Genomic DNA, 10,262 nt, shown 5'->3' with positions numbered 1-10,262 from the left:
ACGGTGACAAAAATGTGCCAAATTATAAATATTTTTATGTGATCAAGTTTGGCTGCAATCGGAAATTATTTTCTGCCTCCGGTTTCATGTTGAATTTTTAAAAAATGTAATTAAAAAAGGCAATAGAGCATGATATGAAAGTTTATTCCAGATAGCTGTATTTATTTGTAAAAATAAAAATCAGTTGTAATTACATATAACATATTAAATATTTAGAGAAAAAAAGTATTACAAAAATGTTTACAGAAGTGAAAGAAAGGATAATCAAAATAATAATGAAGTGTTCATATAGCGACAAAATTATTTTTGCTATCAAATTTTGATATTGATTTTCTTGATTCTATATGAGCTTTGATGAATCTTTCTCTTGTTGTTTTGTTGCACAAAGTTGATGTTGCTTTACTCTGCTTTGACTGCTCTCTTTACCGCTTGAGTATGACAGGGGCTGAAATAGCTCAATTCCTCCGTTTTGTCCTTCTTCAATAAACAGAAGAAGATTTTTTTCATCTTCAGATTTTAATATAGGTGATTCAGTAATATTTTCATCCCATTTCAAAAGGTCATAGTATGACGTACCATTAAAATTTATCGTTGCTATCTGAAACAGCCATAATTTATTTGACGATATGAATCTACTTTTAAAAATTCGATGGACAACTAATTCACGAATATGTTGTTGGGATATATGCTATTTAAAGAAAAAAATATGCCGTTATGTACTATGGACACTTGTCAACATATTACCATACAAAAAATTTGCTTTTGAAACATTTAAAAAAATGACTTTTTTCCGGCTAGATTGAGCATTTGGACCACTGTGCGGCACTGCATTGCCGACTATTGCAGTACTATACATAAAGGAACACTGCATGTTTAATCATTTAGAGCTTGTTTTATTTGGAACTTTTGAAAAATTAAGCGTATAAGCATTTTCCAACTTTTAATGCCGTTTTAAAAACCAAAAATTACGAAATTTTTCTAAAAAATGGTTGTCCACACAATCGAGGTCTTACTAAATATATATCACAAATATAGTCATGAAAACCCTAGCCTCAGAAGATTCGCATGAAGTGGCAGCACTGATAACAGCTTTCACTTTAGTGTTGTAACTTATGGGTACATTCGACTACTCAATTATTTGTTTTGGGTACTCGATACTACACATTTTTTAAAAGAGAATATATTTATGTAATTGCTCATTTGTTTTGTTAATACATTCTCACCACAATTCGGTATCGTCTTAATTTTACATTTAAAATGTGATTTAATTGAGCAAGTTTTAACTATCTCTTAAAATTTAGTTTGTATTATTGTATTCCTTGTGTTCTATTAAAAAATAACCCTAAATCTACTGAGTAGTGGGTTATTGGTTTGAGTAACCAGCATAAATAGTTAAATTGAGTAGTGAGTACCCAAATACTTTTACAACTCTAGTTTATTTCATTTCTTATTGTTGTGTTATAAATCAATTCTCTGACAAAAAAAAAAGAAAAAAATACAAAAAGAAAACAATTCTATAAAACAACGGTAAAAGTTTAGTAAATATGTCACAACATAAAGTGATCGAACATATTGCAAAAAACGTTTTGCAATAAGTAAATCTAGATTGTGATATAAAGATTTGTGAAGACAGGTGAATTGAAAAATACATCCAATACATAACAAGTCCTAAGAATATCTGGCTAATTAAATAAAACCAAAGCATTACAGCAATGAGCAAATCCGTACGGCTTCGCAAGCATGTACAAAGTTTGTTCTACACACACACCTTTAGACATTAAAAATCGAATGACCACAAAACTTATAATAATAATAATTAATATCTTTATTGAAATCTTTATAAAAAAAATTAGTTACCTACAATGTTTTGAAGATTTACTTAAAGTATTTAAACAATTAATCACTACATAATTTGCATAAATAAAGATCGTCGAAACAGCTTGCATTTTAATATTTTTTGTGTTGATACCTAGCTCTCATAATTATCAGCACAAAAACGTTTAAATTTGTTCGTGCTCTGGGTTAGTTTAGGAGTTATAGGAATATAAAGTCCTATATATATATTTACAGAAAAAGTATATTCGACCAACTGAAGGCCGGCAATACAGAAAATATGAATATTAACAAACAAATTATGAAAATATAAACTGTTACTGGGATCAAATCAAGAACCGTGTGAGGTGTATCGGACACCGGCTTCGCTAAAATAACTTTTACTGCATATCAAAATTTTCTGAAGTAGGTACTGTCATATAAATTCTAAAAGGAATTATTGGTTCACAATGTTAATAAGCAGTACCATTGGGCAATTCCACGAGAACTACCATGACCGAAAACCCAAAAATCCTTGAAACTTTTTTCAAGATGATTTGAATAGGAGAAAAAACTAAAATATTACTACGTGTAAGTGTTTAGAGCTCAAAGTTGGGGGTAGTGCACTAAATTTGCAGTTTCCACTAAAAGTTAGTGATAGTGCAAAATTTTTCACTATCATTAATAGCTATTTTTTTTTTTTTTTTTTTAATACCTAAATGTTTTATTTATTTTTCTTCAATTTATATAACCAAGCTTAGGGGCCATTAATGGCTAATAAAAGCTACTAAATAAAATAATTAAATATATTAACTTTTAACAAAAATAGTATAAATAAAAATAGTTAAAAACAAGTAATTACAAAATTATTAACATTTTTTTTTCTTTTATGCAAACATTTAAATAAATATAAATGTATATATAATTTAATAAAAAAAAGTTATCAGACCCTTTTTTTAAATCATTATAGGTATAATAATAAAACAAAAAAATTATAATGCATGAAAGTGCATATCTTATAAATTTTGAGGAATAGTTAAAGAGAAGGAGAAAAAATTATAAATCATGTGTAATTACATAATTCATTAGTTTTCTTCGAAAGGCATAAGGCGAAGATGAGAAACATCTTAGATCCCTAGGTAGTGTATTCCATATTCTTGATAATCTTATCTGGAATGATCTTTCAAATATTGCGGAATGAAAAAGTGGATATAAAAATTGATGGTTCCTATCAGAGTTTATCAAATGAAAGTTGTCTACTATATAATCAGGAAAACCGTTTACAAAAATCTTGTAAAAAAATATTAATAACCTTATAGCTACATAATTATGAAATGAACATCGAAGGAATCTGTCCACAAAGGGAGTTACATGGTGACGTATTCCCAAATGAAAAACAAATCTCACGATTCTATTGAAAATTATTTTAAATGTAGCAAATTCACGACCCGTAGTACCAGAAAATACTTCTATACAATACAAAATATGTGGCATCAATAAAGCATTAGCGACACGCATTCTAGTAGAAAATGGAAGATATATATCAAGTGAATATAACCTTCTCAATAAAAATGATATTCTGGAAGAAATGCTGTTAATATGAGCTTTAAAATTTAAGTGATCATCAATCAAGACACCGAGACATTTCATCCTATTTACAAATTCAATACATGTGCCATCAAGTGTAATATCCATATCATCAGTTCGGAAACCAAATCCCATTAATTTAGTCTTTCTTGAATTAAGTTTAAATCCATTTTCAGAAGACCAAGTTAAAACTCTACTAATAATGTAATTAACTCCTTCCTTTAAGACATCAGGAAACTGTGAGTCTGCATAGTAAAGAAACTGAACGTCATCTGCATAGACAAAAGGCCTACAAGGCAGACCATTTCCTATATTCAGAAGGTCATTCAAGTACAACATAAATAGTAATGGCCCAATAACAGAGCCTTGGGGTACACCACTTACTACACGAAGTATTGGGGAGTTGGAGTCTCCAATCGAGACATACTGGCTTCTACCACATAAATAAGAATATATAAGCTTACAAGCCAAAAACGAAAAATCAAAATGCCGCAATAATTTTACCACAAGTCTTGAATGTATAACCCTCTCAAATGCTTTCGATAAATCAAGAGAGATAAGAACAACATTCTTGCCTTTATCTACAAAATTTCGTATTGAATCCGTTAAACCAACAAGAAGTGCACTGGAACTATAGCCACATCGAAACCCAGATTGGGCTGAATGTAACAATGAGTTACCATCAAGATGAAGCAACATTTGTTTCATAAAAATATGTTCAACAACTTTAGACAGAATCGGAAGGACAGATATCGGACGCAAATTATTAAAAGAAACAGAATCACCTTCTTTCCTTATAGGAACTACTCTAGCCATTTTCCATTCTACGGGAAATACCGATGTAGTAATGATTGTGTTAACTAAATGAAGTATATGGGAAGAAAGAAATGGAAAAATAATTTTTAAGAATTTCAACGACAACCTATCATGACCTGATGCATTCGACTTAATTTTTCCAAAAGCTATATACAGATCCCCAAGATCCACACAATGGAATGAGAAAGCTCCTACAGTGTTATCATTTAGAGAGTCAAGTGAGAAAGGTACATCTTCATTTTGACATGAAACAAAATATTCATTAACTTCACTAGGATTTACAGTAATGAGATCATCTCGAGTCTCTAAACAACCATTATTCCTTAAGAAATTCCACATTTTCTTCGGACCAAAGTTCTGAAACATAGTTGAATAGGCACGCTCCTTAGCTACTTTAATTACTCTCTTAGCTCGATTTCTATATTCACAATATATTGTCCAATTTCTATGATTCCTATTTCGGAGATAATATTTATAGGCTATATCCCGTAACGAGATATGATATAATATATTAGGCGACTTAAACCAATTATCAGTTTTAAAACAAATCTTACGCCGCACAATTGGTACCAAGGAGTGCAAAATATCAACATTCGACATAAAAACTGATAATTGAATATTTACGTTCGCAGTCGAGTACATACCACAAAAATCTAACGAATCCACAGTATGTTCCAATGCTTCCATATTCAGTGCATTATAATCGGAATATGAGACATATTTTGTGAATGATTGAGTAGGAATATCAAGAGAAATATAAATAAAAGAGTGATGAGAAATACCTGGACATTGCATTTGACCAGATGTACCAACAACAAGAGAGGGGCTCAACAGAAAGTAATCGATAAGAGAAGTAGAATTATTATTAACATCATAATGAGTAGGAGCCGAATTATGATGACAAATCAAACCCATACCATGACATATCTTTCTAACTATATTAGAATTTCTAGAACAAAACATATTTATATTAAAATCTCCCATAATACAAACATTAGTATACCTAACAATTATATCACCAACAATTTCATCCATAATATTAAAATCACCCTTAGGTAAATAAACTACACCTATTAGAATTTTTATTCCACGTAAGATTATTTCAATAAATATTGATTCAAATACACCATACCTATCAGATTTAAAAACCACCTTATATTTAATATTCTTAGATATAAGCAAAGCTACTCCCCCAGCCCTTACAGGTCTAGGTCTATCACTTCTACACATATCATAACCAGAAATATTGACAGTTTCAGTCAAAGTTTCCGGCTTAAGCCATGTTTCGCTCAGACCCACAATGTCAAGAACATTACCACTAAGAATGTTTCTTATCTCATTTAATTTAAATGAAGATGAGGATGTACTAAAACTTTGAATATTATAATGACCGATCTTTAAATGTCCCACAAAGTTTAAAAGATTAGTACGAAGCACAGAGTTGTTGCTACATACTGGACCCAAATTAGCAAAGGAATCCATAATAAATATATATAAGAAAAAAGCTGATAACTATATGCAAATTAATAATATAATAATCTGACGTTAAAAAAAATGTAACTTCTGAGATGAATAATTAATATAAATTAATAAATAAGAAAAATATATATAAATTGCAAATAAAAGCTGATATACAAAGTTCAATAGAGAGAACATAACATTCTACTATTAGTGGTGACTTGAAAAATAACAGCCTCACTAAGCAATAGTGGTAGTGGTACAAGAATGTTTTTCACTAAAATTAATTTAGTGGTAGTGAAAATCCTTTTTTTACAGCTTAGTGGAAATGTAAAAAAACAGGATAGTGGAAAAATATAATCATTCACTAATGTTAATGGAACTCAAATACATATCACTATATTGAATTATTTTATACTTTTTTATTTTTATTATTTATTAAATTAATTAATACTAATATTAAAGTAGTAACAAAATTAAAAACAAAAGGAAATAGTAATACAAAAAAAAAGGAAGTTTCATCAATATATTAATATAAGAAATCAAATTAAATACATTTTAGTATATAAAAACCTTAGCAATTATTTGCCTTCAACGATATACGTTGTTAAATTATATTAATACAAATTAATATTGCTGAGATTTTAATTCCTGAAATTTACTTTACTTAAAAATTTAATGTTTTTATTTTTTTATGCAATAAAAAATAATAAAATGGAAATATTTTGACTATATTTTCAATCTGTTTGGAATATTTCAATATACACTATTTTTTTAGTGCATATACTATAATTAAACTGTTAAAAATTTGCACTATTTTATTGTAGTGCAAAATTTTCACTACCACTAATGTTTAGTGGTAGTGGAAAAATGTTCACTACCACTAATTATTTTAGTGGTAGTTAAAATATGTTTCACTACCACTAATTTTTTTAGTGGTAGTTAAAATATTTTTCACTACCACTATAGTGATGAAAAATAGTGGAAAATCAAAATGTTGTCACTATAGTGGAATTTAGTGGAAACCTTAGTGCACTAAATATTTAATGCTCTACCCCCAACTCTGTTAGAGCTTATTACATTTTATTGGCATAATAATAGTTTAAACTGACTATATTTAATTTTTTAATTTAATTGGCATGTTTTAGCCAATTGCGGTTAAAACTAAGTTCCGAATTAGCATATAGTATGAAATGAATTTGACTCTGATTGTTTATTTATTGTAAAATTGTTTATTGAAACCGAATGTATTGTATTTTCCATTAAATTTTTGAGTTTTTGTATATATATATTTACGGAATATATATTGTTTTATTATAAGAGAAAAATCTGTCACGTACGGTATGTCACGTACGATATTAAATTTTATTTATTATAAAATCATCCAAATATTGTTTTTATTTAAGTATATCAATAGGTGTCCAAATGTCACGTACTATGATATTTAATTGAGGTATTTTGAAGCACTATTCAATGATACCCATAATGACCAGATCATTTTCTAAATACCTATGTATATGAGAAATTTAATATTTTATATATTGACTTTAAGATTTTAACGTTTTTGTGCTTAATTATAAGAGATCTATCAACACCAAAAAAATATTAAAATGCAAGCAGTTTTGACGATCTTGATTTAAACCCAAAATGCTTATTATTTCATATATGTATATACGTTCTGCATTTTTTATATATATACGTTCAGCATTTTTCATTAAATGACAGTTAAGTTAGTTCCCTTGATGAATTAAACATTAGTTAAAGTTACTATGTAGTAGTGAATAGTAAATCCAATACGATTATAGTCAAAAATCGATTTTCAGGGTCCAAAAATTATTTGTTCGTGATCGATTATGGTTCATCGAAAAGTAGAATATCGATTATTAGCTTTTCATACATTCACTACTATGTAGTAAATCAGTAGAATATCTAGGGTGTAGGTCATGTATAATTTTCAATTTTGTGTTAACTACAATTTTCTAGTATACGTTTTAGCAGCTTTATGAGACCAGGCATGGCATACGTAGGTCATAATTGGCCTTATCTAACTTTCATTCTTTTGTTTATTTCGTTTGGCCCTTCACCGCAGCAAACAAATGCACTATCGTCTGTGTAGAAATCAGTAGTATCAGAAATAAAGTTGAAAGTAGATCTACTTTAAGTATTCTATGCTTGCAGCGTACAAATACATTGATTCTACTTTTTCGACAGCAGCGTAGAATGCGAGAAAGCGTTAAGCGCGTGGTGTGGAACTCCAGCTTTAGGTCATCAGCTCTATGGTTAACATTCCTTAAGTTGTTTTTCAAGAAGTTGTAAGTAACTGCACTTATAACTATTTTTACCATCACGATTACCTTTGTTACGTGAACAGCGCGAGCTTCCAGCGCAGGCTGAACACAGTAATATAAAAGTCTTCCTTCCTTAAACTTTTTTAAAAACTAAATTCCGTAATTTGTGTGTTACTAAGATAAATTCAAACTTACTAATTTTAAATTTCTATTAAAATATAGTAAATTTCACTGTTTAACAAAAATAAATTTGTAGAATGTGCATTGGCAAAATAATGGATATTTTTAAACTGCAGCAAGAAAGAGTAATAGGGCTGGTTTTTGACACGAAGATCAAATTCCAATTAATAATGAGTTTAGTTAATCTAAAAATAAATATAATCTAACGATAATCCACTTTGATGTTTTTGGGTTCTAGTTTAAACTTCGTAGTATTGCCATACAAAGCTTCAGAAAATTTTACTTTTTGTTATCAAAACAGTATGTTGAGAAAATAAAGTGAAAAATTTCGAAAAATCTATTAAATCAAAAAATTATTCAAATAACCTTAGGACTGGATTTTTTATGTTTAACACAAATACTATGTAATCAGCGTTTGTACTTTGTTTTTTTTTTTGTAAAGATTAACCCTTCAATATTTCCCGCTTAAACTAGCAAAAAAACTAGACTTTTCGACCTTTTTCAATTTCTATTGGGGTACATAAATAATTACGTATAAAATTTTTGCAAATAATATTTATTATAATATATATTTTTTGATTTGGGCGAGAATTCAGATACTACATTAAAAGCGCATTTCATGATACTAATATTTTATATGTTTCCTTTGCGAGAAATATAAAAAAACTCATAAAAAAATAACCTTTTGATTCAGCCCACCAAACAATGACGTCAGACAATTTTTTTTGGAGAAATATTCTCTTCACACAAACGGAACATCGACACCTTATTTCTCCTTCATATAAACGGGGCCACCCTACTATTATACATTCACATACAGTTGGGAAAAAAATAATAGCACCACTATGACACTTTTTTAATTTATTATAAAGAAAAGGCTGAAAGACGTGGAAGAAAATACAACAAAAACCATTAAACATGAAGGGGTTTTGTTTGGGTGTGGTGCTATTTTTTTTCGCAGCTGTATGTCTTTATATGTAGGTATTATGGTTTATAAATTCTGGACATGCATGTACAATATACCGTATTGTACTCTATTGTTACTGTTTGGATTATAACAATAATAAATATGTATAAAAGTGAATATAGAAATTAATAAAAAGTTGTAAAAAATATGCGTTATACCCAAATATTAACATAAAGATTTAATGATACTCGACGTTATCGCTGGTGTTAGCAGTAGCAGTGTAGCACTACATTTTGCGATAAGACAATATTTGCAAATACAAAATCCGCCAGTGTTTAGTATACATTGTTCATGTACTTTAAACTTAATATAATACAACGGCTACCACCTTGTTATTATTATTATTATTAGTCTTTGATATCTGGGCATCCATTAAAAACATTATCAATTAATACTATTGTATATGCCTGGATTTTCTTGTATGTGTATATGCCAAGCACATTTGTATGACTATTCATTCATTCCATTAATGCCTTTTGGCAAGCTCAAGTGTGTGAGTGATACAATATCGTTTATTGTTGCAGTCATTTGTATTATTTAAGTTTAATTTTATTAATTTACATGTTCTTTTCCAATTTACAGGAGCTTCGCAGTCATCTCGCATTGTGCATTAAGAACAAGAGGGGCTAACAAATATATAGTTTTCGCCATGAAAAGCGTTATACATGAAGTACAAAATAAATACTCATTTTTAGATAATTTATTAACAAACTTTTGGAAGTCATGGATCAAATCGAATTTAACATTTAAATTGCAATTAAAAAACATTAAATGGAAGAACGAAAAAGCAAAGCCTGGCTGTGCTTACAAGCCAACTGAGGTAAGCCGAGTCGATACTGAAAAATAATAACATTAATATCTGCAACAAATACTCTTTTCACTTAAAAGATAGAGCAATTGGCCAATGTTATAACACATGGCATTTGGATAATACCGGCGTTGCTGTGTCAATATAAACTTTTTGAACGTTCTAAGTCATCTAGTCAGTATTTGGTGTCCTGGGTATATGGCAGTGCTCTCACCTTACTTTTTACTGTTTCATCTTGTTTTCATTGTACATGTTATTGTACCGACCACGAGTAAGTTTAAATGTACATATTTACATATTTTATTTATACGGTTTAGTATTTGATTATATACGCGTACATAGCTAT

The 10,262-nt window shown here is 29.0% G+C and overlaps 1 protein-coding gene across 2 annotated transcripts in view; it reads left to right on the top strand.

Annotated features, from left to right (window-relative positions):
* Nucleotides 1-1,471: 1,471 nt before the first annotated feature.
* Nucleotides 1,472-10,262, top strand: part of LOC135959025 (monocyte to macrophage differentiation factor) — a 17,778-nt gene continuing 8,987 nt past the window's right edge. The window contains exons 1-3 of one of the 2 annotated variants that reach the window (XM_065510009.1): nucleotides 1,472-1,633; nucleotides 9,691-9,928; nucleotides 9,997-10,187. In XM_065510009.1, the coding sequence (XP_065366081.1) occupies nucleotides 9,758-9,928; nucleotides 9,997-10,187 (362 nt within the window). In that variant the 5' untranslated portion in view covers nucleotides 1,472-1,633; nucleotides 9,691-9,757. Of the gene's footprint in view, nucleotides 1,634-9,464; nucleotides 9,602-9,690; nucleotides 9,929-9,996; nucleotides 10,188-10,262 lie in introns of those variants that run through there. The other variant, XM_065510010.1, reaches the window with a different exon arrangement.

The sequence above is a fragment of the Calliphora vicina genome, chromosome 4 (assembly GCF_958450345.1).
Source record: "Calliphora vicina chromosome 4, idCalVici1.1, whole genome shotgun sequence".
Taxonomy (NCBI): Eukaryota; Metazoa; Arthropoda; class Insecta; order Diptera; family Calliphoridae; genus Calliphora; species Calliphora vicina.
This window is presented reverse-complemented; position numbering and strand designations above follow the sequence as displayed.